The sequence below is a fragment of the Cryptotermes secundus genome, unplaced genomic scaffold (genome assembly GCF_002891405.2).
Source record: "Cryptotermes secundus unplaced genomic scaffold, Csec_1.0 scaffold1016, whole genome shotgun sequence".
Classification (NCBI taxonomy): Eukaryota; Metazoa; Arthropoda; class Insecta; order Blattodea; family Kalotermitidae; genus Cryptotermes; species Cryptotermes secundus.
Window position 1 is genome coordinate 563,490 of NW_019724759.1, and position 27,409 is coordinate 590,898.

General features: G+C 39.7%; 1 protein-coding gene across 1 annotated transcript; it reads left to right on the top strand.

The window, feature by feature from the left end:
• Window positions 1-9,213: 9,213 nt before the first annotated feature.
• On the top strand, window positions 9,214-26,233 carry LOC111862991 (ubiquitin carboxyl-terminal hydrolase 5). The gene is made up of 14 exons (XM_023848895.2): window positions 9,214-9,435; window positions 12,449-12,574; window positions 12,836-13,018; window positions 14,341-14,447; window positions 16,914-17,101; window positions 17,210-17,355; window positions 18,436-18,629; window positions 19,650-19,721; window positions 21,086-21,293; window positions 21,844-22,055; window positions 23,537-23,659; window positions 24,679-25,064; window positions 25,166-25,375; window positions 25,765-26,233. The coding sequence occupies exons 1-14, from the start codon at window positions 9,331-9,333 to the stop codon at window positions 25,935-25,937; spliced, it is 2,433 nt and encodes an 810-aa protein (XP_023704663.1). The 5' UTR covers window positions 9,214-9,330; the 3' UTR covers window positions 25,938-26,233.
• The last annotated feature ends 1,176 nt before the right edge of the window (window positions 26,234-27,409 follow it).

Consider the following 27,409-nt stretch of genomic DNA (forward strand, 5'->3'; position numbering starts at 1 on the left):
AATTATAAATAAAGTAATAAACTTAGAATTCTGAATTAGTCTCCATTCCGAGGAACCTGAAACTCTTACCACATTCGAATTTTTCAGTTGAATATAGGATGTATTTGCTTTGCCTGAAGAAAATTGTTTTTCGATTCCTGTCGATGGCGTGTAGTCCGTCAGTTAACAGACGTTTCGGAGTGATATATAGATTTCATCTTCGGGGTCGAAGAATAAGCTAAGCAATAAAGCAACACGAGACAGATAGCTGAACGGGCCACGATTCCACAACACACTAGGTCGGCCTACGCCCTAAGGTGGAGGCGACATGTTCCTCCGAAACGTCGGTTGACTTTCAACGGGCTACACGGCATTGTATCACAGAAGATAGGACTCTTCGTAATAATGTGCTTAAATCATTTTGATCTGGAATAGAATACATGCTTTAGCTATAGTCATTTGTGTTATAAATTGTCTAGCATGAATTGAAACCATAAATGTATCCGCGTGCCTTAGCACCATGACGTGGAGGCGTGTAAGGAAAGCGGAGGCAAAGTTCCATTCACACTAGTTAAGGACAAGCACTATTCAAGTTTAATTTCAAATTATCAGTTGCTTTATCAGCTACGTACTTGATACAGATGATCCGATGACAAGGTGAATATATGTAATTTTGACGGAGGAGAAGGTAGCAGACGAATTCTGCTTGCAGGACTGGCACAGAAATTTCCTGGAGGAATTTCGGTAGGCTCAGTCACGAAACCGGGGTCTGAACCGAGATTCGAACCCATGGTTTGACGAGTATGAAGCATGGCGATCTTCACTAGATCACGTGCGGCAGAGAGCCATGGGGGTTCCGTCTGGGGATGCAGCGATACCGCACGCGCAATAGAGGTCGAGTAGACACTGCGGCCTCTCGGATCGGTTCCCACTGCAGACATGTCTGGTGTTTTTGTGTTGTGGTGTCGTGTGTAAGTAAAGGTGTTGCGAAGATTCCATCCTCCGTCAAGTCGTTATATTTATGTGTAGTTATTTTTATAGGGTTGAACGATTGGATAGCTGCGAAGGAGTGAGTGGAAGCAGTTGTGGCCCCATTTTAAGGTACAATTTCCACATTTGACTAGAAGGGCTGAGAAAAAACACGAAACCCCTCAATTAGGATACTGCACCGGCCCCGCATAGTCAGAAGCGCTACCGCTAGGTCCTGCTTGTTCCTTGAGTCTTTCTACCAAGTATCTTATATCAAAATTATCCTGTGGAATACTGGTACATCTTCTCAGAATCACTGCACGAACTATGTCGCCTGGCTGATATTCTACATCCCGCAAATACTTATAATTTATGTGCAAATACTCAGACTTCTGTTTGACATCCGGCCAATATATACGATTCCCGTGCTAATATTGCGGCCACTCTTTGACATCCGGCCAATATTTACGATTCCCGTGCTAATATCGCGGCCACTCTTTCACATCCGGCCAATATTAACGATTCCTGCGGAAATACCCCGACCACTGTTTGACATCCGGCCAATATTTACGATTCCTGTGCTAATATTGCGGCCACTCTTTGACATCCGGCCAATATTTACGATTCCTGCGGAAATACTCCGACCACTCTTTGACATCCGGCCAGTATTTATTGTTTCTGTGCTGATACCCGACTGCCATTTCAGCCTTCGAGTTCGATCGACCGTGCAAAATAACGTCAAGTGTAATCTCCACACCGCACGTACATGACGCAATGGCGTGCACAGGCAGTAATAAGATTAACACGTATAAATCCTGACTCAGAGATCTTCTTGTCAATGCAAAATATACCGTGCACTACGCCGACAAAGACTGTGATGAAGACAAGTGTTTTCTTGGCCTTGGAAAAAAAAAGCGCTAATGTTGTGTGAGAACTGGAACCGTTGTGCCCGAACTGGTTCCGCGCAAGGACAATTATAAAATAATGACCATCTTTTTGAGTACTCCCCATTACCGCCAAGGAGCCAGTTTGTCTCAAATGCTATGACGCATTGGGATGGAAAGAAGCCACATAAAATTTTATCTTGTTCAAATACCAATGAAAATTCAATCTTGCAAAATATCTGGTTGGAAACTATGAACAGCCAGTGGCGTACTGCTGGCCACGAGCTGTAATTAAAGGGTTATACAGTATATGCATGTGCGCCTCGTCCTCTTCGGATTTCTGTAAAGGAATTCAAACCGGCGAAAGAAGGAAATGAACAAACAATAATACCAACATTTAAAGTTGTGTTTTTTAAATACACGCTTCCACCCTGAATAATCTAGGAGCCGGGATCGCGCAGTCGGTATGGCGGCTGGCTACGGGCTGGACGACCGAGGAGACGGAATTCGATGCCCTGTAAGGGCAAGATTTTTCTCTTCTTCCCGCCGTCCAGACCGGTTCCGAGGCCCGCACAACCTCAAATGCAATGGATACCGGGGGTCAATTTCTCCGGGGTTAAAGCGGCCGCGGCGTAAAGTTGACCACCCACCTCCAACAAATGCCAAGGTCAAGGATACATGGATCGATACATCCACTCCTCCATACGCCTTCATAACATAATTCTTAATTAGTTAAGCACAGGGGCGACTTTACTGTTTCTATCCTGGATACTCTTAGGGTGGTCAGTAAAAATACCAAAGAATGCCGTCTTCTGGGATGTGGCGCCGTGTAGATCTTGTTTCGGAGGAATGTATCGCCTCCGTCTTCAGGGTAGGAAATTCCGCGCACGAGGAACCAGCGTGAACAGGTGGCTGCTGGTTCCTCCGAAACGTCGGTTCACACAAGATCTACACGGCGCCATATCCCGGAAGACGGCATTCATCATAGTCACCGCCGTGAAAGCCTCAAATCTTACACGGTTAAAATACCGTTAAAATGCTTAAACGTAGGTTTGTGAGCAAATGTCAAGACTGCCCCCTTATCGAAAAACTGGCTGCCCCCCCTCAATGCAGAATATCGTGGCCGTAGTTATATTAGTATGTATATATTTGCGTCTATTTTGTTAATTCTGAATTTACTAGATATTTTTAACATATTAGACATAAAAAGAGATATATGTGGAGGTCATGTTTGTCTGTCTGTGACCTAGTATCGGTGCTCAAACTGCTGGACAGTTCTTTTTATTTAATTAGACTTTCGAAGCTTTCGCTGAAAGTCGTCAGGCACTTCCGTTTCCAGCCGTACTGACCCCTATACTGATCCCTGTAGGCCACGCATATCGGTTCAGAGATTTCGTCATATAGACTGACCTTGACTATGTTACCTTGGAAACGAAATTAGTTGTTCGATAGACCATTGTTGTTCGTTCATTATACAGGCTAGGATATGTACACGTTGGATGAGGCACTATGCTACAAGCAGGAAGGTTGCGGGTTCTAGTCCCGATGAGGTGGATTTTTTCCAATTGACCTAATCCCTCTAGCCGCACTATGCCCCTGGTTTCGATTCAACCACAAACAGAAATGAATACCAGGAATCTTCCTGCGGGGGGGGGGGGTTAAAGGGCGGCCAGAGCGCAGGGCTGACAAACTTACCGCCATCTGTGAGCCACAACTTTGTGGTTATGGGGGCCGAATGCGGCCCGCGGGCCGCATATTTAACACGGCTGATCTAGAGCTTCGACGTCTCACAACTCTATGGGCCTTCACGGCCTTTTGCAGGGATAGCTTTACCTTACCTTTTAGGATATGTACAGAATGTTCAAATATTTGGGCCGCCAGTGCGAGTAGCGCCATGTTCCTGAAGATACCGCCTGTGCAGTTTTATTTCGAGAGATGGTTTCAATAAATCGCTGAAATTTGATCAGAATCGCAAGAACCGTTTTCCAGAAAATTTTCATTTTGTGGTTTGGGGCTAATTTCAAAGCCCTCTATTTTTGGAGCTAGTACAGTCATATTCACCGTGCAGCGACCTAGGATGAATGAACTCTTGTATATCGAATATGACCTAAACCCGTCACACAGTTCAGGCATTGCCTAACCCACTTGTTTAAATTCACGGGCCTTGAAACTTAGTTCCTCACCACTGTCGTCATATACAGAATGTCCCACGAGGAAAGGTAAATATTCTGGGAGGTCACAGTATCGGCCATTCCAAGCAAAAATTTGTATATGTACATATGTCCTATTCCGAACGGTTTCCGAGATAGAGCTATTTCACTGTACAGACGAGCAACAAGCCATGTCCTCACACGAGTTGAAAAGTGCATTGAAGTTGACGGTGGAATTTTCGAAAATGTATTATACTAGGTAAACTGTACCAACTTTTCACTTGAACAATAAATGCCGGTACATAATAACTCTTCCATATCAACAATTCTGGAACTGTGCAGTGACGCAGCACTATGTCGGAAACCGTTCGGAGTAGAGCACATGTACATATAGAGTTTTTTGCTTACAGTGACCGATACTATGATTGCCGAGAACAATGACCTTTCCTCCTGGGATACTCTGTATATTACGCATATGAGAAAATGAAAAGGAGACCAATGCGAACATGGTGCTCCTTGTATGATTCTGTGTTCCCATTTCACATTTTGAACCAACTGACTGATTTTGACGAAGACTGGTATGAACGGTTTGCAATTTACTCTCCCCCAACGTCATACGATTCGATCTCTCACAAGCAGTGACAATAACATGGCGGACCGCGAACTTCTAGTGGTGGGCGCGAATATCGACATGTGATTTAGGGTTCTGAGATGGCGGACAGAAGTTAATCTTGCAATAAAAGTATGCAACATTTATTAATGTATATTTTATAGACTATATGAAATCTGTGTTCAGCTTTCGGTTTGTTCTCGATAACTAATGACCATTTCGAGCCAGGCGGGTGAAATTGGTACAGAGATAACTCACAAACATATCTAGGATTTATCTGCGATATATCGTTTGTAAGTAAACAATTATAAACAGACTAACCTTGAGAATTTTCAGCGTTATAGCAGACAAATTTAACGTCAACAGACACTTAAGTAATAAGCTCTACACAAAATTAAATAAAATAAAAATAAAAGGTAAAGTTGTCCCTGTGATTAACTAATTAAACACTATGACATCAAGGCGTATTGGGGAGTGAATGTATAGATCCAGTGATAATAGTCACGGACCTGCAGGATTAGAATTATGCTATAAGAAAGCAGGCTTCGTGAGTTCAGCTCAGAACGTTAATAAATAAGAATGCCGTCTTCTGGGATGTGGCGCCGTGTAGATATTTTGTTAACCGATGTTTCGGAAGAACGTATCGCCTCCATCTTTAGGGTATAAGAAATCCGCGAGCGATGAACCAGCGAGAGCAGGTGTCTGCAGGCGATATTCTTCATAGTCACCGCCGTGAAAACCTCAAATTTTGCACGTTTTAAAGAAAATTTATTTAACTAAATTTGAGCTTCGTGTGAAATAAGGGTGTTCATAATTGAGATATAGATAAACAAAATTTAATTATCTGAATATCTTTTAAACACGACACCTCTCTTCAACTCCAACCCAAGCATCAAATTTGTTCTACATGTGTTGAACAGAGTAGTTTTCTGATGTGAAACATGCGGACGGACGAATGAACGCTGTATGCTCTGGAACTAAATGAGAATGTCAATGTGTTTGTCTATCGCAGATCGTTTCCCTTCCCGCTTCACGTTATGTGAGCTCAGCTGAAACTTACAAAAGCACACCCAAAAACATATCGTTACTGAGTCATCACGGATTTTGCACGTAGCTGAAACTATGACGTCATCGTTAATAAACTTGTAAATACTAAAGAGACAGATTATATACCTTGTGGCATGTAATGTTTACTATCACAACAACTATTATGACTGCTATATCTGTAATGTGACGCCGTGCAGTTTGTTAGATAACTACCACCAACCTTTCGGAAGAACCTGCTGCCCTGAAGTTGGAGGCAGAATGTTCCTCCGAAAGGTCTTTGCTTGCCGCTTGCTTCTCGCTCATTACTTGTTCAGGATTATTCTTCGATACTGAAGATGGAAGCAGCAAATTCTCCGAGATGTAGGTGAACTTGTACAGAAATACACAGTGTTACATCCCATAAGATAGTACTCTATAGGATGGCAGTTTTCTACGAGTCTACATGGCGTCATATTCCCCACCTTGAGAACATATTAGTGTTCTATGGGGAGGCTATTTTGCCAACGGCCATAGATTCGAATCTCTCTTCTGCTTCTGCTGTCCTGTTACCTAGCTACCAAACTACACGGCATCACATTCCAACAGGCATCAGTCTTCAATTTAGCCTGTCTTAGTTTTACTTCTAGACCAGCCTCCTTTCTAGTTAGTGTCTGTTTAGAGCATCTGCAATAATCTTTATGGTATTTATGTTTTCACCATAACAATTAAAATGTGACACGGCGTATTACGGTTGATGGCTACTAATGTTTCGGAGAGACATGCCGCTCCCTGAAACAGGCCAATATACGCAGGCTTCTTATCGTGACCGGGATATCCGCTGCTTACAGTACGCGGATTTCCGCGCCTCATGTCAACTAGAGGCGCGGCCTGCGATAACAGCAAGACATAGTCGGGGGAGCTTTTCTGCACAATCCGATCTGAGAAGATACCTTCGTGTGTGTTTGTGCTTGCGTGCAAACTTGGGCGGGCGGTGGGGGGGGGAGATCCGTATCCTCCCAGTGCACATAGCACGCGTGGTGATTGGATATGCACAAAACACTTAGAAAACGTTGAGGAAAGAGACCATATGGAAGACCTATGCATAAATCGGAGGATAATATTAAAACGCATCTTAGAAAAATAGGATGGGAGAATTAGTTCTGTGTTCGCCTGGCTCAGCTTGTGAACCATTGTCGGTCTCTCGTGAAACCAGTGATAAATCTTCGGGTTCCGTAAAATGCAGGGATTTATTGACTAGTTAGACTACTGTCAGCTTTTGAAGAAGGACTCCGACCGAGCAAATCGGCTAAAAGGACGTGCCCGATTTGAACATCGGACAGCACACAGTATATCATAAGTTTTTCGTGGTTTTCCTCAGTTCTTCCAGGCAAATGTCAGGATAGTAACTCAAATAGGCCACGTCCTCTTCCACGTTCTTTCCAGTTCATTATTCGCTAATTATACTGACACCGGACGCTGTATAATCAGAGATACTCAGACGGTCGTGAAATAAGCTGCAGACTGGGAAGTTCAGTGCAGCTCCACTTCAATATGACAGCCGTATTGCCCTCTCTTTTTAAGTTTATTTAATGACGCTGTCCTTATCGAGACTATATAGAGTCGAAGACAGGATGATTAGTGTATATGGAGCAGTTCGTGGAATGAGAACTGGGACGGGAAACCGAAGTACTCTGAGAAAACCTACCCCAGTGCCGCTTTGTCCACCACAAATCCCGATGTCTTGTCCTGTGATTGAACCAGGACTTGGCGAAGACTAACCGCCTTATCGACCTATCGTCGAAGTACCATTTGAAAGCAAATACAAGACAGTAATCCATTCTTGAGCTTTGGACGTATTTCCGGAATTTAAATTTACTCGTGAGAAAAGAAACTGAACGTGTAACCAATGTTTCACGAACGTTCAATATAGAAAACTGACGCCATTTGAAGCATACATACCAAAGAGAACAAAGAGAAAGAGGGGGGGGGGGGGGGGGTAGTGAGAGAGGGAAACAGGTATTTGTGAGATATGACAAAAATATAGTTTTTTCTTCCGGCTCTGAAGGTTCCCAGGCAGTGATCGGTCTTCCTTGTGACAAATATGAACCCCATCTAAATAATGCTGTATAAGGAAATTATAGATGTATATTTTAAGAACTGTACGACGCCATAAAAACGCGGCCAAGATACCGATATTTTTAGTTTTAGAGCAGGTGGTACACACAGTTATCACTGATGCTTTACAGCAGCATTGGACCCCCCCCCCCCCCCCCCCGCCGCCNGAAGCGTGACGTAATTTATTTGTAGCGTTTCGATCACATGCCGACCAGTCTTACGTCATCACTCGGTAGAGTGACGTCATGATGACTCATCAGGCTGTGAGCCAGTGTAAGCGTATTTCGAGAACACAAGGACTTCACACTACATAACTAGTGTTTATAACTAACAGGCATTGCGTATAAACTAAAATACATATGTGTGCCCGTTAACACGTTCCTCGTCCCGGGAATTAGCAGAATGAATTCTTGCATCCGGAGCAGACGCAAAAATTCATATTTCGCAACACCTGAACTTCTAAGGTGCCTGGGATGAAACGTGCAACAGGGACTAAACCTACTGTCGTAAACATATTAAAATATTACGGTTTTGTAAAACAGAAGTTATTCCATTCGTGTACGTTACTTCCATCCGTGGAAACATTTTATAGCAGATGATACACGGAGACTACATCTTACCCAGAGACAATTTCTTCTTCATAGTACTCTTCGAAATGTTGCTTATGGAATTACCTCTGTCCGTATGAACATTAAGAAATCACTAAACATTATCTATCTTGCTTCGTTAAAATTTTTGACATAATATTGATATTTTAAGCGGCATTTATTATCTGCAACGGATGGGGTTATTATTTCCATACTATAATTAGATAAAGGGTTTCTAATTGTCAGTCTTCGAATATAATATATATATATATATGTACAGCAGTTGTGCCGGCCACTGTAGCCGAGCGGTCTAAAGCATGCACTGTCTTCTCTCGCTCGGAAGCCGGGATCGTGGGTTGGAATCCCATTCAGGGCATGGATGTTTGTGTGCGTTTTTCTGTGTTTGTGTACAGGTAGAGGCCTTGTGACTAGCTGATCACCCGCCCAAGGAGTCCTACCGTATGCCTAAGACCTAGTAAACCGAATTGAAACGGAGAGTTTCATGGAGGCAGGCCTAGGCCCAAACGAAGGCTGTAGCGCCAATGAAAAAGAAAATACAGCAGTTGTACGGAAAGATCACTCGAGTGAAATAAAGTGTTCCTCTTTAAGTTTGTCTGTATTGTAATTATGTGCTTTTTAACCCTTCATTTCGATTTAGCTGAAATTTTATGTACAATACGATAATTATGTTCATGATAAATAGGGTCTACGCTGGATTACTTAACTTATGCAGTATACAAATTCACCACCAGATGGCATATAACTGCAGCGAAATGGCACATATTCGATACGCGTTCGTTGATTGCGAGAATTTCAAACAGTGTAATACTTCGATATCTCAGTGTCAATTCGGTCAATTCCAACAGAAAAAGTTGGTGCTGTTCGGTGCTATCTGTTGGGTACAATAGGAACTTGCTGCTGAAGTGAAAGTTGTTGGGATCAGAGTCGATCAGAGTGGTAGGTTCAATTTATTACTATCCACCACGAAGAGAAATATAAGAGATCGTGATATGACTGCTATAGAATTATTAACACCGCATTTGAATAGCATCAAGATTCCTGATAATTCTCAGAAGATATACAAAGATGAATGTGTGTTTTCTTTCGATACTCCTGTAAGTTATTTCGAAAACTTATCTGTGAATAGTCTTTCAACATGGTGAGACCAATCATATTACCGGAAAATTTGATCCACCAATCGTGGATAGTGTACCGTTACGTAAATGGTGTCATTTTTGTTATTTCAGCTTATTAACATGTACAGTATTGGAATATGATGATATTCATAGCTAACCATTGGCATACAGTGACATCCTACTTTATTCCTTGCGCTTCATAAACCTAAAGGTGCCCTGTGGTTACACGTTCCAGATTTCGAAGGCAGTTTGATTCGGCCAAGGTTGGGTTAGGTTAGTTTCGTCTCGCATTGGGTTAGGGGGCTGGTACGTGACCATGCCCGACACATAAAAGAAATAATGTCTAAGGTGGTCTAGTTGCTGCGTTCTGAAGGCATTCCTTGTCATGACGTACAGTTGAATCTGAAGTAGAATCGGTACCAGTTATATTGTGGGAATATAGTATAGGATGGTATAGTATAGTGCTTGGGTTGCTATGCCAGTTTGTTAAAATATCCCATGCTTTAAATACAGTCCATGGAATGGATGCATCAAATGTAATTCAATATTGCTGTATCGGAGTTTCTCAGAATGAAGTAAAGGCATGAGAAGAGTTCGTAAATCATGTTACTATATACAGTATGACTTCACTAACTAGTTTCAGGTTTGAAGTTCTCATAGCAGTGAAGGTTTTTTTTTCCTTGGCACTACAGCCCCAGTGGGCCTAGGCCTACCTGCATGAACTTCTCCGTTCACGCAGTGAAGGTTAGGTTGTGGTTTTGTGGGTTGCCACCATGTAGTCTGTGGGAACATACTTCCTCCATATATAGTACCATTATAAACCATCAACCATCATAATAAACAAATCAGTGTTATTGTATTAATATTTGTTTATTATGTACATTTGCTGCAGGTTTTGATCCAGCTGGATCATCATCACTCAAAATTATATTAGAATATATATAATCAGTTTTCAGGTATACGTAATTAAAAACAACACAATATTCCCAGAAAACCCCTCTCCTCCATGATGCATCATTATAGACTCAAAAGTTTTAATTCTTTAACTCCTAACTGGGTTATAAGTTTTACATTTTAAGGCTAATATTTATAATGAAACAAGAATCATAATGAAATTTATGTTTATGACCAATATGGATCCACCTTAGTAATACAATTCAGTATGGGTGCACATTTTATGAATATTTGCCTGACGATGAGCCAGCTGAATCAAAATAGTGTGACGTGGATGGCATAGTGGGAGGTGGGGGTTCCGTGAACTCTGTGATCTCGCGATTGACATTACATACCCCCACTCTGTCCATCAGTGTGCAATGCTTGGTAGACACCCCTTTCCCCACGGTGATGTAACATGGGACGCTGCAGTTGCTATGTAGCCGTAAACAACTCGTGGCAGCACTGCCCAGCAACGCCTTTGTAAACACGGTGAGTCCGTGCAACGACTGTTCCTAGGCAGTCAGTAAACATGACGTTACGCAACAGTGGTGCCTGTTACGTAACTGTTTTCTGTGTTGTCCATGACGGGGTTAAATACAGAGCAGCGAACACTATTCAACAGTTAGTTACGAGTTAGCCAGTGAGTCAGCAGTCAGTCAGAAGTGAGTGATCAGCAGCCGCCGAGGACAGTTGAAATGTGGCCGTCGCCGGAGACAGCTGAATTGGAACGGTCGCTGAGTTCAGTTGTAGCGGAAAGAAGAATACCAGAACGTGTGATTAGAAGTGATAGCATGAGAAGCAGATGCTTGGCTCACAAGAGAAGTAATTGGGATTGTGGAATTTAGTGAGACTTGTATAGCTCCCATATCGTACTGTGAATACGTGTAGACTACTGAAGCTAGAGTGAATAGAATTTGTAAAGTGTGTAAACCCATAACAGTGTGATAATTAATTGTAGCNGTTGGAATTTAGTGACACTTGTATAGCTCCCATATCGTACTGTGAATACGTATAGACTACTGAAGCTAGAGTGAATAGAATATTGTGTAGGGTTTGTAAAGTGTGTAAACCCATAACAGTGTGATAATTAATTGTAGCCAAGACTTGTAGGTTGTTAAATAAACCAATTAACAATCCCAACGGCGTCTTCAGTGGCAAAACACGTTACAATATGTAACAAATGTACATAATAAAGAAATATTACAATAATATTAATTTGTGTATTATGACTTTGTTGTGTTAATAGATGTATAATAGTACTACTATGTATATAGTAATATGCAACAGGATGCAAACAATAAAGATACTTACTTCATTTTCTGAATAAAACCTACCTTCAGCTTTGAAGATGCAAGCAATATGTTTTCCTGAGAGATTCATATACCCCTACCATGGTAGAAGGTAGATTTTGCCTGGAAAGTTGATGCATTATGTTCCTCCAAAATGTCAGTTACCTGACTACATGGGATCATAACCCAGAAGACCACAGGGGAGTTACTGAAACTGATTTGCTTAATGAGATCAAAAAGTACCTCAAAAGGGTCATTAGAAACTGTTTGATTCCATGCTGGCCACAAACCACTGCTAATTATTTTACATCCAAATCCTTCCCTCAGAATATACATGGATTTCATGCTGGAAGGGCAGTAGTGCAATCTTGTGGCAAGAACATAAACCAGCATTTGTAATTCATTAACTGCTGAAATGTGGCAGAGTGTTTTCTCAAAGTGTTTAAAGATCAAATTTTGTCCAATGATGACTGTGTGTGTCTTAATTTATTTGGAATTCTGTGAATAAGTTGGTTTCTCTGTGTGGAACTGTAACATCTTAAAATTTATTTACTTCTCTGGCAGACCCACTCTTCATGTATGGTAACACTTGTTCCAATATATGTCACACATGACATTTTACATATGAAGTGACCCTGCTAAATGAATCAGTTCTTATCATGTACCTTGGCTGTTACCTTACATCAGTAGAAATACTAATATGTTCTTCTGTAATATGGTGTTGTCTAATCGAATTATATTCATTACACTTATTACCTTAATTGTAGGAAACTGACACAGGTTTATATGTGAGCTTGAATAACTTCCTTGGATTTGGCCGAGACTATGTAGAACGTAATTACAGGAAAACTGGCAATGCAGTGTACCTTCATATTCACCGAATAAAGAAGGAGGTGAGTATTATTTTTATATTGCTTGGACAGCTGTCTAAATGAAGCAGCAAAAACATTTTCCGAACACACTTCTTTAAAGTTTTAGCTGTTATATATTGTGATATTGGAAAGGAAAGGATCCATACCATAGACAATGAATGACTGCTTCTTGTACTCTCCCCTGGATATAGTAACAGTATTGCAGATCATTCTTAGCATGTTCGACACATCCTCCGTGAACAGTTCATTAATAAAGTTTTAATATTGTTAACTTTTTTTTAGCTACCTTCTGAACAGCCAGGAGATGGCCCTGAAAAGAAAATAACGCGCTTGGCTATCGGTGTTGAAGGTGGCTTTGATCCTGATGCAGGCAAGAAAAAATTTGAGTATGAGGAATCTTATTCCATTGTGGTGTTACCAGATTTTGTCAGTATATCTTGGCCAGATCCACAACTTCCAGAAATAGTGAGTTCTGAGTATTTTTTTTTGAACATTAGTATTATTCTGTTTTAGTTGTATTCGTTTTGTGAATTTTAATGGAATGTTGTTCATGGAGCATGCTCATAGTTTGTTTATACAGTAAAAGTAAAAAAGTAAAGCTATCCCTGTAACAGGCTGTGGAGGCCCATACGGTTGTGAGATGTTGAGGTTCCCACGTTTTCTAGACAATCGGCTCATAGGTAGCAGCAAGGTTGTCAGCCTTACGTGCCGGCCGCCCTTTACGTCCAAGAATATTCCAAGAATATTCTTGGTGCTCATTTCTGTTAGAGTCTGAGTCAACTCCAGGGCCATAGTGTGGCTGGAAGGATTAGGTCAATTGAAAAAAAATCCAGTGACCTCATCAGGACTTGAACCTGAGACCTTCCGGCTTGTAGCATAGTGCCTGAATCAACAGTAGAATGTCGATTATTCAAATTGCCAGTTCACCGAATCACTGCATCCAAAGAATGTGACTGCTAAACAGCCATCACTGTTGGACTTTTTCAAATAACGTTTGAACATGTTAATTTATAAGTACCTTTATTAATTTTTCATGATTCACCCATTTTAAAAGTCTTTAGTTTTTTTTTTTTGTTATATAATTCAGTACATTATAATAATGTTGCGGTAGTGTTTTTTGTGGATAAGAATTTAATCCAATTATCTGAATTTTCGATTATCCGAACCACATTTATCATCAATTAATTTGGCTAATCAGTGTTCTACTGTATATGTGTTCAGTTTGAGGACAATGGGGAAAAATTGCATAGTGAGAGATTTCATGCTTTGAATTCCTGTCCAGATATTGTTAGGATGGTCAGATCAAGAAAGATGAGGCAGTTGGGGCATTTAGAATGCGTGAGAAAGAAGAGAAATGCATAGAAAATTTTGATAAGAAAACCTGAAAGAAGGATAGCAGGTGGAAGACCTGGGCATAGATACGAGTGTAATGTTAAACTGCATCATAATGATACAGGATATGAGGACGCGACTCTGAATAGGGACAGTAGTGGGCTCTTGGGAATGTGGTAATGAACCTGCAGACTCCATAAAATGCCTGGCATTTCTTGAATAGTTGAATGACTGTTAACTTCTCAAGAAGGAATTTGTTAGTTATATGTTAGTTGGGTACTGTTGCATGAGAAATTGGTGCCATTACTGTTGCACAGACCAGGAAGGTAGATGGATCAAAGCTGCAGGAGCATGAAGGACACAAGAGAAATAGAGAAAGCCCACTGAAACCATTTTCAGAAAGTGTCTGGAAATACATGAAACTTATTGTAATACGTAGTTTATTTTATTTTCAGGTGAATGCTTCTGTGAAAGCAATAATCAAAGCTGAATCTGCAAGTAAGCTTGCTGAACTTGAGGCCTTGGCTGTAACATGGGATGGCGAAGTCCGTGTGGTCACTAAGTAATTTACAGATCTTACTATTTGCAGTAATGTTTCCAAATGTTTTACCTAAATTTTCACATCTTTGAGTTAACATTTTAGTACAAAGTCGCAGCACAAACCAAGTATGTGGAATCCTCATTGAATGTTCCTCAAATTAAGGTCTTCCTTCGTTTAAGTGTCAATTTCCATGTTCCTCAGTCGGTAATCTTAGCGTTAAATTACCTCTAAGATTTTCTTCCATTATGTTCAAATTCTCTGCCCCCAAAAGAAACTTTTATATATTGTGTTCACTCTGACAATTTCACATTGTGGTCTTCTGTGGGACTTGAACATAATCTGTGTTGTTCAGAAAGAAATGTAATTTTTTCAACATCTTGTCACAATTTTCGTTTGTTTTATCAGCTTTATTTTTGTTGTCAGTAAAATGGAGAAATCTCAATATGTCGCCAATTTCCACACTTCACAGATCACTACAGCACATGCTGAGTGTTTTCAGTTTGCTGTCACTAATGGTTTACCAGTAATGGATCTTAACAGGGGGGATTCTTTAGTTTCCAACTGCACTAAGTCTTCTCTTACTCCCTCGCAACTGACTAACTTGTAAACTTGTCCCATTGATAATCCCTTAGCATGGACTCCATAGAAAACACTCTTTATTGTTATACTCCAATTTTTTCTGTGGGAGTGTGTTTGTTTGTGAAGGGATTACTCAGTAAAGGTTGTGTATACTTGCTTATTAAGAATCAGTTGTCTAGCAGCAGATGTTTTGATGTTTATTTCTAGGTCATTGCTCAGTAATGGGTCTGCATGCTACAATGTGAAAGAATATGTCCCATTTCATTCTTTTTCTGTAAAAATGTTTAGAAAAATATATGACACAAACTCTGTCCTAAGTGCAACAATTTATTGTACTTTCGTCTTCCTTTCTTCTACACTACATGTTTCGGCCGTAAATGGCCATCATCAGGTATATACTCTCACGTAGCTGCTACACTGCATGTAATTTAAAATTTAAAAAACACTAGTCTTCCCAGTTGTTCATTTCTCCGTTGCTAACAGGTTTCTATATATCAGAATCCTTCCCGATGATATCTGTCATATATGTACAAAATCTCTGTTAACCTACACACGTCAATTTTATTTTCAAAAACTGGCACTTTTAAAATCTTCAATTCCAATTTAAAAATTTAAAAATTTCTTTAACATTTTTAAAGGAAGGAAAGGAAGACAAAACAACTACAATAAATTGTTGCACTTAGGCTGGAATTTGTGTCATATATTGTGTAGAGTGTAACGGGATGCTTAAATATAATATTGTTTAGGAAAATGTTTTAGTGTGACCCTAGAATGTCCATTTGCTGTGCTCCATCTGTACAAATAATAAATATAAACAAGTATGTTTTATGTAGGGTCACATCAGTAACCTTGAATTGATTGGGGAGGAAGGGGCCACAATCTCTTTCAAGGTATTATTATCCTGGTATTCACCTGGAGAGATTGAGGAAAACCACAGAAAACATTAGGATAATCAGTTTTCAGGCTGAGGTTCAATGCTGTATAACACTATTTTTCTGTCACAATACAACAACTAAGGAGTATCATGTAGTGTGGCATAGCTGGGTATTGACCTTGATACTCCTTAGTTGTTGTGTTGTGACGGAAAAGTAAAGTTATATATTGTAACACAACAGGATTCATGAAATAAAGTTAAAGGCTGTATTAATTCCTCTAGCTCTCAGACCATTTAGAACAGTTGGCAAGGAGAAAAGTAGTGTGCTATGACCAAAGGTGACTACACAGTTCAAAGCTGTGTGGTACAGTTTCCTTTAAATGTTTATGCACTAAATGTACAATTATTTCCATTATTTCAAAGAATAAAGGAATTTAAACATACAAAAATAATCAAAATAATTATGAGGGAACATGAATTAGGCTGCATTTGTAAAGAATTGTTGTTTCAAAATGTTGTATGTGGGAAAATAGATTAATTCTTAATAATCTAGTATTTGTTTGGAATGTCTTACACAAGAAATATATTAAATACAATTTCTTTTTTAATACGTACACTTTACAAGGTTTTAAATGACAGTTTAATATGACTATAATCAAAGACAAAAAAATCTAAATTTCCACATGATGAAGGTTAATGTATAATTTCATAACTCATGGTACCAGGTTTTCTACTTAGCACCTTGTTCTGTATATGCACAGTGATGTTAAACTATATGGTGTCACATCGCAGAAGGCCATAATCTGCAAGTTCTGATGTCCTTGGTATGTAGTTTATGTCTTATAATTTTGCTGAAAGCCAAAATTATATCATAGCTTTTATTTTCTGAGTGCTAGGAACTAGGCTTTAGCCTACTCATATTTAAATTTTTCAAACCAGTTGAAGAACCCAAAGGAAATACTGTTGACTTTCAAAATATTAAATGTTGAATAACATTGGATGTTGCTTAAGTATTATAATAAATTTATGCACAGGCATGCTGAGAACTTGCTTCAGCTGGATAATGGCAAGAAGATTCCACCCTGTGGATGGAAGTGTGAGAAGTGTGACCTTACACAGAATCTATGGTTGAACCTCACTGATGGATCTATCTTATGTGGCCGCAAGTTCTACGATGGCTCTGGAGGCAATGACCACGCTGTTGAGCATTACAGGTCGACAGGTAACTGATTGTGCCTGGTCTGTGTACATGTGGGTTCAGTAGCTAAATTGTTGCTACTTGTGTCATGGTAAACATGTTGACTGTGTAGCTGTGTTTGTTATATTTCAGGTTATCCACTGGCTGTGAAACTAGGTACAATTACGAAGGATGGCAGGGCAGATGTGTTTAGTTATGATGAAGACAACATGGTGGAGGATCCGAATCTTATTGTTCATTTGGCACATTTTGGAATCAACATTGCACAGATGGAAAAGGTAGTAACTAACCGTTTTATCTATGTGTGGTTGTGTTGATAGGTTTGATTTAGGCAACATCGTTAGTACTGGTAGACAAATAATAAAATGTGTATTATAGGTGAATAAACTTAATTTTTGAAAATACTGTAATGCTTAAAAACAGAACATTCTTTGTAGCACACAAATATGCAGCTGATAATAATAAGGAAGTAATCTGTTGTGGGCCGTAGGGTCGTGAGACTTTGAGACTCCCACATTTTCTAGTCAGTTGGTTCACAAATGGTGGTGAGGTTGTCAGCCTTGCATGCTGGCCACCCTTTACCCTGAGAAGGATTCCTGGTACTTATTTCTATTGGAGGCTAAGTTGACCCCAGGGCCATAGTGTGGCTGGAAGGATAGGTCAATTGAAAAATGATGACCTCATCGGGAATCGAAACTGCAACCTTTCCTTCTTGTGGAATAGTGCCTCAACCAAGTACCCTACCACATGCCCCCATAATAAAGCAGTGTAAGGTAAAGATACAGAAAGATCACACTTTACTATAAAATTGCAGTCACATATTAAGTCATGACCTTTCAAGAATTTAAATGCTTGTTACTTGCAGACTGAGGTACTAAAGAGTTGCAGGTTGAAGCTGACTGTGCATGAATTACAGTGTGTGTGTGTGTGTGTGTGTGTGGTGGGGATGTGCAGTAAAAGGTTATCCATGTTGTATTGTTTAGTTGTCAGTTACAACACACACTTGTTGGTTGGTTGCTGTTCTCCCTCATTCTGCTCCCTTCCTTCTTTTATTACTGCTGCTTCTATGTCTGCTTTAGAAATTCAAGAATAAAATCAGGGATGAGGTAATTTTAGAAGTAAAAGAAAAAATATGTTCCAGCTCCCATGTTTGCCCTCATTATGGATAGAGGCATGGACCGCTCATTTAGCCAGCAATGAGTAACTGTAAAATGTGTGCCAAGTAAAAGGCAAGTGAATGGTACTTATGAATACACCCTGGTCTGGGAATCGTGGGCGAACAGTGCAATGTGAGAGTACCCCATTGCTGACATGTGACAGAGCAACGTTTGTTCTCTTATTTCTCTCTAATGTTTCAGACTGATAAGTCAATGGTGGAGTTAGAGCTGGACTTGAACCAAAAGTTTGGTGAGTGGGTGGCGCTACAGGAAGCTGGCAGTCAGTTGAAACCGCTATATGGTCCAGGATACACTGGACTGATCAATCTTGGCAACTCCTGTTACATGAATAGTATAATACAGGTCATCTTTGTCATTCCAGACTTTGTTAGAAGGTGAGAGAAGTATCTGTGTTGACTGCCATTCTTCGAGCCTGAGCTACGTCACAGAAAGACGGGAAAGGAAAACAATGTCTAAAACAAACACGGGGGGAGTAAAAGGAAGGGTTGGGTTCTTTCCATATGCACTAATGTTTGGTGGTCTTCCCCTGCCTGCCTAATACTTGGCTGTCTGGCCAACATACATTTGTATTTGTAGTGGTTAGTGAAGGTTGGGTATGTTTTGCTATATCAGTACATATAGTTTAACAGATGGGTACCAGTGTTTTGGAGATATCTGCTGGCTTCATTTTGAGTAGCTTAATGGTTTGGTAGAGTCTAAAGGATTCTGATGATGGTGTATAACACTAGGGTTTGCTGTGTTTTAGGACTTTGTCCATTGTCTGGTATTCTAAAAGACACAAAATAACACAACGTGTCAGAAACTGGATCTGTTTCCGTCCTCAGGTTAGGGGCGGGAGACACCTATGGACCCAGCAGAGTAGGAGTCACCTGCCCCTCACTTGGGGATGGAAACAGATCAGTTTACAAAACAGGACCTTCTATGTTTTTTAGAATGATTTGGGGAGGGAACAAAGGTACGTGATGTAAGGACGTCCCCAACTCTCTTCTTAAGTTTCTTCCTTCCCTACTGACAATGCAGTCCCTTACAGGCGCATTAACTCTCCTTTGTTCACTAATGGTTCATATGCCTGGCACTCTCTTCCCTATATCGTATACCCCTTTTCCTTCTTTGTCTTTTCTTCCCAGAAGATGAAAGCAGGGGGTTTCCCTGAAACATTGGTACCTGCCAGCAGAAGCATACAGTGTAACAGTCATAAAGATCCTGAGTTTATTATTGCTTATTATATTTGGCCGTAAAGAAGTTGCATAGACTGAAAGTTTGTAATATATTTTAAATTTTTGCCACTTTTCTGTCTTTTGCAAGATGAGAGAGTAAATTGATGTAGAAAGATGGAAATAATGAAATGTGTTTCCCTATTTACGTATATCTTTAATTATGTTTTCGACTTACAGGTTTGTTGAGGGATCTGCAGAAATTTTTGATTCTGCATCTTCTGACCCGGCATCAGACTTCAATGTACAAATGTAAGTTGGTAATACTTCAGAACGTTTTTTTTCCTTCTTTTTAGATTCAGCTTTGTATTAGTGTTGCCTTGCATGAAGATATGTATATGTTACATAGTTACATCAGTTGAGCTGTAATGTATAAATTACACAATATAGATTTTGCTACAAAAGATCATTGCTTGAAATAATTCATGAAATCCATTATCTAACATAACAGTTGAGTGTGCAGTACTTCTGCTTCATATCTGAGAGGTTGGCTGTCTGGTCTGTGGACCAGATAACAGGTATAAAAATTGTGTATGTGCTAATAAGTTTGGTATCATTTGTTTTGAAAAGGCTGAGTACAATCTCGCCTAGCTCTGAATACTTAGTTGAACACAGTATTTTAAATTTAAATTCACGCAGCTCAGCTTACGTACAGATGAATTTGTTACAGACTGTTTATATGTTGGTGTAATTATCACCAAAACAAAATTTCTGGTTTAGTTCATGCCTGGCATTTATTTAATCTTTATTGTTCATGTGTATGTAGTGTGTGCACATTCTAGGGAGCCAAGCAGGTTTAATGTTACACTGTTTTTGGTATAAACCCCATTGTTGCCAAGTTGCAGTCTAGCTGCCAGTGTCATATTCGTGTAAGAATTAAACCCCATGTTCCCAGGTGATAAAGGTTCACCTTTTCCTGTCCTCAGTCGGAATACTTATATCATTTGGAATATCTTGTACACTTCCTGTGTTGGAAGCCTTCCGCTACTGACTTTATGAATTTGTGCCATCTTATGATTGCATGTGCAGCATTATACCTTTTCTCTTTACATTCTTTACATCTTTTCTAGTAGTTTGTATACAGATAGAGCAGATGGCAGGGGTTTTATATTTACCCTATATCAAAATGTTTTCTTTTTAAATTTGGGTTACTGTAGCAATGAATTGTTGAGCATTAACACATTGCATGAACATAAATTGTGTAGTAGGTCACAAACAAGCAAACAGTGTTTTGTTTCATGTATTGTATCTATTATGTGGATATTGATAATATTTTGATGTAGGTATGTGAAGTGTAGTATACTGTATAAAGGATATGACTTCAGTATATCATTTGATAACACGTAGGACTAGAGGGATGCAGAAGAAAGCAGGGAATGTTAATAATTTGATAGGTTATGTGATAAATGATGAAACTTGTCACTATATACTCGGCAGGTAAGAACACTAGTAAGTCTTAATGTTACTAATTTTATGTGGACTTTTATTTGTGAAATGAAGGAAAATCATAGCTACAGAATTTAAATAGCCTTTGGTGACAGTGGTAGTAGGTCTTTGCACTGTTGTGTACTTTTCATTATGTTTCACTTGCAATATTTCTTTCTTTTCACATTCAGGTCTAAGCTTGGAATAGGTTTACTGGGTGGAAAGTACTCAAAAGTTCCGCCAGAGGGTTCAAAAGCCAAGCAGACAAACGATGATTTACAGCCTGGAATCTCGCCACATATGTTCAAGTCTCTGATTGGCAAAGGTCATCCACTGTTCTCCACAAAGAGGCAACAGGATGCACAAGAGTTCTTCCTACATTTTATCAACACACTTGAGGTACTGTGCATTGTGTGTAAGTAAAGGTAAAGCGATCCTTGTAACAGGCCACGGAAGCCCATAGGGTTGTGGGGTGGCATTTAACACTGTTTAGGTTGGTATATGAGTACAAATATATTGAAGGAACCAGCATCTTGTCTCTATTGACTTGGAGGGCTTCAGATCTGTGGACATAAGAGAGTAGCCTTTCCATACAGGAACATTGTGTTAGGTTTGAAGTTCTCAGGATGGCATCAAGATTATGGTCTATACTGGAATGTAATGCCAGGCGCGCACCTCTATCCTAATGATGGAACCAATCCTGAAACATTGGTACCCACTTATCACCCTACATGGCATCATATCCCAGGAGACCCTAATCGTGGGTTCAGTATACTGTCTCATTGTTGAATTAGTTGTGTGCTGTGTTCTCTAATTGTATTAGAAATGCAGATTATAATAAAAATTGGAAGAGAAATTAAAAATTTAAAAGGAGGGATCATAAATGTAATACTATTTGTTGAAAATATGCAGTCGTTATCTTTATGTAGGTGACTTGAAATGCTTACAGAGGAACAGTCGTCATCGAAACAATCCGTCAGACTGCTTCAAGTTCTCTGTGGAGGATCGTTTTCAGTGCAGTAAGTCAAAGAAAGTGAAGTACACATACAGAACAGAATACAGCTTGCCACTACCCATTACTCTTGAAGCTGCCGTCAACAAGGAGGAGGTTGCAGCATATGAAGCTCAAAAGGCTGAAGTAGAGGACAAAGGACAGAGATTGTAAGTTTGAGAATTTGTTGCACCGAGTGCAGCTTCACCCAGAATTCTTGTTTGAATACATTTCTGCACTTCATACTTTTGCAGTGAAAATGATTTGTTTTTCTATATGAGTTAGCACAGAAGTATATGACAATTATATTTTGATTACTAATTGATGGACTAAGTAACTAAGTGTAATTAACTACATGGACTACAGTCCTTTAGAAGCTGATCTTTGCTTAGCTGGTCAAATTCCCAATCTTTATGGATCTCAGATTTCATTACTGTGTTTATAATGACCTGCCACTGATTCCTGTCATGAGCTAGATGAATCCAGTCCTCACCCTGCCATCTGTTTCTTTACAATCCAATTTTAATGTTTTCCTCCCATCTGCACTTAAGTTTTCCTAGTGGTAACTTTCCTTCACATTTTCTTATGAAAACTTTGTATGCACCTCTTTTCTGTCCTGTGTGTATTATATGCCCTGCGCATTATATATCACTTTTTGTTTATGTATAGATTTACCATTGAGAGAAAAATGCTTGACAGAATTAAGTGTCTAGCTGATAACAGGTATATTCCTTGATAATAAATGGACTTACACTAGTTTTATCACCCTTAATATAAATACAGGGTGTCCCAGGAGGAATGGACCAAACTTCGGGAGGGTGTTCCTTATGTTAAAGTATGCCGATATAACCCAAAACACCAATGTCCAAAGTTGAACGGTTATGGAGATAATGGCCAGAGAAGTGTCAAACTTTGACCGGCGTTGCACACTTGTTGATTACAAAATACATATTAAAACTGGCAGGAATATGTGGATTCTGTAATGTTAATAATGTACGTAACATAAAACTAACTTGTGAGTGACATGAAGCCATAAAATTGAAGTACAAAATACTCGCTCGCCATGTCATAATTGTCCTTAGGGTTTCCAAGCATTATACATGACACATGAATGGCAAGCGCTGACGTAACGTGCTGACTGCGCATTCTGGTATAAGCCAACTACATAAGCACGGCTAGGGTGTATCACCGCACTCAAGGACAAACACAGATAAGGCCTCTCAGCTGAGAGGTACAGTGCATGGACCTGCCAGAAGACCACACTTTTCTTGGGCCATTATCTCCGTAACCGTTCAACTTTAGACATAGGTGTTTTGGGTTATATCGGCATACTTTAACATAAGGAACACCCTCCTGAAGTTTGGTCCATTCCTCATGGGACACTCTGTATATACAGTAACAGGTTCCTTCTACTGCTGTGGCAGTTTTTCCTTCTTCCTAACAGAGTCAATAAATTTGTGGGTCTCTGAACATAATGTATTACCTCCTGCTTTGGTCAGTTCTGCTGGAATTTCACATGTATCTGATAATTTCTCCTTTTCAACTTTTAAAGTAGTGAGTCCTTCAGGAAATGCCTTGTACAGTAATAACTAGGATTCATATTAGACTTTTCAGTTCTTGAATAGTGTTGTTTGATATTTATGTTTGCAAGAGACCCGAATGTTCTGGTTCGGCCCAGGATCAAGTTGTCGTCATGTCTGGAAGCATTCTCTGAAGCGGAGATAGTTGAGCATTTCTACAGTTCTGCCTTGAATGAAAAGACAACTGCAAGAAAGTGAGTGTTCCTTGAGTTCCAGCATTTTGTTTTTGCCCTCACTGCTATAGTAATAGTGTGATATAACTGAAGTTAACGGAAATAAGTGTTTGTTGCTTCCAGCAATAGTCTTGATTGGACTGAAGCTGGCTACACGTGGATTTCCACTGTTAGTTTCAATATGTAGTGGAACCCTTGCTTAATGTTGTTCAGTTAAGATTTTCCTGCATTTGATACTCAGTTTGTGTGATCCCAAATCAGTAATCACAGTGCTAAATTTCCTTTGTATAATATTTTTCTCAATTTGGTGTTCAGTTCACTGGTCCCCAGAGAAACCTAAAAATGTGGATTTCACTGTATGTACCTGTATCTAGTGGTGATGCACCGACCATATTACTTTATGTAAGTCTCATGAAGTAAGATCTGAGGTTTCCATGGCGGTGACTATGAAGACTGCCATCTTCTGGGATGTGGTGCTGTGTAGATATTTTGTTAACTGACGTTTCGGAGGAACGTATTGCCTCCATCTTCAGGTTTTAAGAAATCTGCAAGTGATGAACCAGCGTGAGCAGGTGTCTGCAGACTGAATGCCAGTCATGACACCCAGCTATATAAGAACCGAAGGGTAGGGAGAGGGGCCAGCAGGTGTTGCACTAGTACTATTATAATTAACAGATCTATATGTATATAGTGCTGGTCACGGTAGCCGAGCGGTCTAAGGCATGCACTGTCTTCACTCGCTAGGAAGCCGGGATCGTGGGTTCGAGTCCCACTCAGGGCATGGATGTTTGTGTGCGTTTTTCTGTGTTTGTGTACAGGTAGAGGCCTTGCGACGAGCTGATCACTTGCCCAAGGAGTCTGCCATATGTGTAAGATCTAGAAAAACCGAAGTGAATGGAGAAGTTCATGGAGGTAGGCCTAGGCTCACTGGGGCTGTAGTGCCAAGGAAAAAAAAAACAACATGTATATAGTAATATTAGAGTTTCTTGATCTCCAGTTATGTTTGACCAATACTGATGCATGAAATTCCTTTTGCCCAGGACAACGCGTCTTGCATCATTCCCCGACTACCTCCTCATCCACCTGAAGAAGTTTACTGTAAGAGAGGACTGGGTTCCTATCAAACTGGATGTTGCAGTAGAGATGCCTGATGAGTTGGACCTATCTCCACTGAGAGGCAGTGGGCTGCAGCCTGGGGAGGATCCTCTACCGGAGATCACAGGAGCACCACCACCCTCCCCTGTGCTGGATCAGGAAGTCCTCAAGCAGTTGATAGACATGGGATTTCCTCCAGAAGCCTGTAAGAAAGCTGTATACTTCACAGATAATAAGGGGCTTGAACCAGCAACAAACTGGGTAATGGATCACATTGGTGATTCTGATTTTGCTGATCCTTTTGTTCCACCTGGTACAGACTTCAAAACAGGTAATTTCAATAATTATTTCCTTTTGGCAGGTTTGACAGGCCTGTATGAGCATGTGTTTGTTCTTGCTTAATGCCCTCAATGGATACCTCGTTTTTTTTAGGAGGGAAAAGCAGTTTTATTCCAAATGAAGATGCTGTTTCAATGATAATGATGATGGGTTTCACACGAGCACAATCCACACGGGCACTGAAAGCAACTGATAATGATGTTGAACGGGCCGCTGACTGGATATTCAGCCACCAGGCTGAGCTTGATTCAGAAGACTCACAGGGAGCAACTGTTGAGCCCACATTTCGGGATGGGGGAAGCAGTGAGTGGACAAATGGACTCTTTAAATACCTATTTTTCATTACCATCACCTTTTTAAGGATGGAATTTCTTATGTTGTTTCCAGTGCAGGAAATGTGAATAGTGTCATATTATGTACATACAGGTATCATGCTCAGCAGTGGATGCCATCTGTGGGATGGTCTGGACTGACTTAGCAAAGTTGAACATAATTTTTTGTTTTGTCGAAATGGTATGTCTGCAACTCGAAACAAACATTTGTATATAGGTATAATGCAGTTAGTCTTTATGACATGAAGGTATTTGATTCTGAAAATGTAAGCCAATGAAATTTGTGTATGTGGAAGTGTATGTACTGTTATAAAATGTTTTGAAGCTTAACATTTATAGAGTTTTTGCATTCCTTTCCAGGATATAGACTAATCGCATTTATCTCACACATGGGCACTTCAACAATGGTGGGACATTATGTTTGTCATATCTTGCGTGATGGACATTGGGTCATCTACAATGATAACAAGGTAGCACTTTCTGAGAACCCACCCAAAGAACTGGGCTACCTCTATCTTTACCAGCGATTGTAGAAGATGCAAGAATATTTGTGACTTCATTATTTGATTTCTTTTTTGTAATAATTTTGTAAACGTCGTAGAATTAATTTATAAAGATTCTTGTTTATGAAGGCTTGTCATGTATGCAGATATTGTATGTCTAAAAATTTTTACATTTACTGCTGACTAGAACCATGTTGGTTCATCGCAGTATTTGTCATTAAGACTTAACATTATTCAGTCAGCTTTATTAGCTCAGTTAAATGAGACATGATGAATCATTATGAAACTGCTTTATACTGAAAATAAATTAAAACTTTAATAGGAAAGTAGAAAGTGAGAGAGGTATTGCATTAGTTTCTGAGTTCTCCAAAAACAAAACTTCATATTTCTGCAAGTTTTTTTCTATTTTTGTTCCATTCATGCAGTTACTATGATCCTAGACCTTGCTTTGGGAAGGTAAGTTTTCACCACATCTGATATAAGACAACTAAACTGAAAGTATTACTTTTGATGGTAGCCTTCACCAGTACACTTCAAGACAAGATTCTGTCCCTACAAATGACTGAGTAAATTGGCTCAAGCTGTCAGGCATTGGTTTTGAATGTAGGAGGTCTTGATTTACATATTTGATAAGATACCAGCAATTCTGATTTATGCTTTTGTTTCATCAGTTGGTGCAATCAAGTGCCAGGATAATACCTCAGTTAGGTTGCAGCCACGTGCTTCTGATGCCTTTCCAGTCAATCATCCACTAATGCTACCACCCACTGTTTTATAATCTAACTTCCTGACAGCACCATTAAATAAACCATAAATAAAATAAATGGATGCTTATTTTAATGATAAGAATTTGAGTTGTTTCATTCTGGCCCGTTACACAATATTACACACAATTCTGTCCACTGTGACTGGTGAAATTTTTCTTTTTTCAATTCTTCATGCCCTTAAATGTTTTGGTCCTTAGAGACCATCATCGGAGAGACAGCGATACAGTTTGGAAACCACTATTACAATAGGTTTTCTGAATATTAAAATATATATACATACAATGTTGACAATACACAAATGGATACAAAATCCAAAGTTTTCACAACTACAGTGGCTGTCTTGATATATTAAAATTTTTTAAAACTTTTGTTATTTAAGTTAGAATTTATAAACCAAATAGGTTTGTGTCCTCTCCTATCACCTCTCCCGACGGGGGCCGAACTTGTGCCGCCTGTCTGTCTTGAGAAGAAGGTTCTGCAAATATATTATGGATATTGTATTATTTCAGCAACCCTATTATGTTATTTTTTTAAAAGGAGTTTTGTCCTACCTTTGATGTCATCCTGTGGTTGTTCATGGCGTGCTGTGTTGTTTTTACTGTTCTAGGGTGTGTTGCGCTGCATATTTATATTTCTTGTGTGTGTGATGTTAGTGTGGGCTTGTACTGATGTTATATTATAAGGTCGAACATGTTATGTTGGTTATTGCTTTCCTTTGTGTGTTTTTGTTGTTCT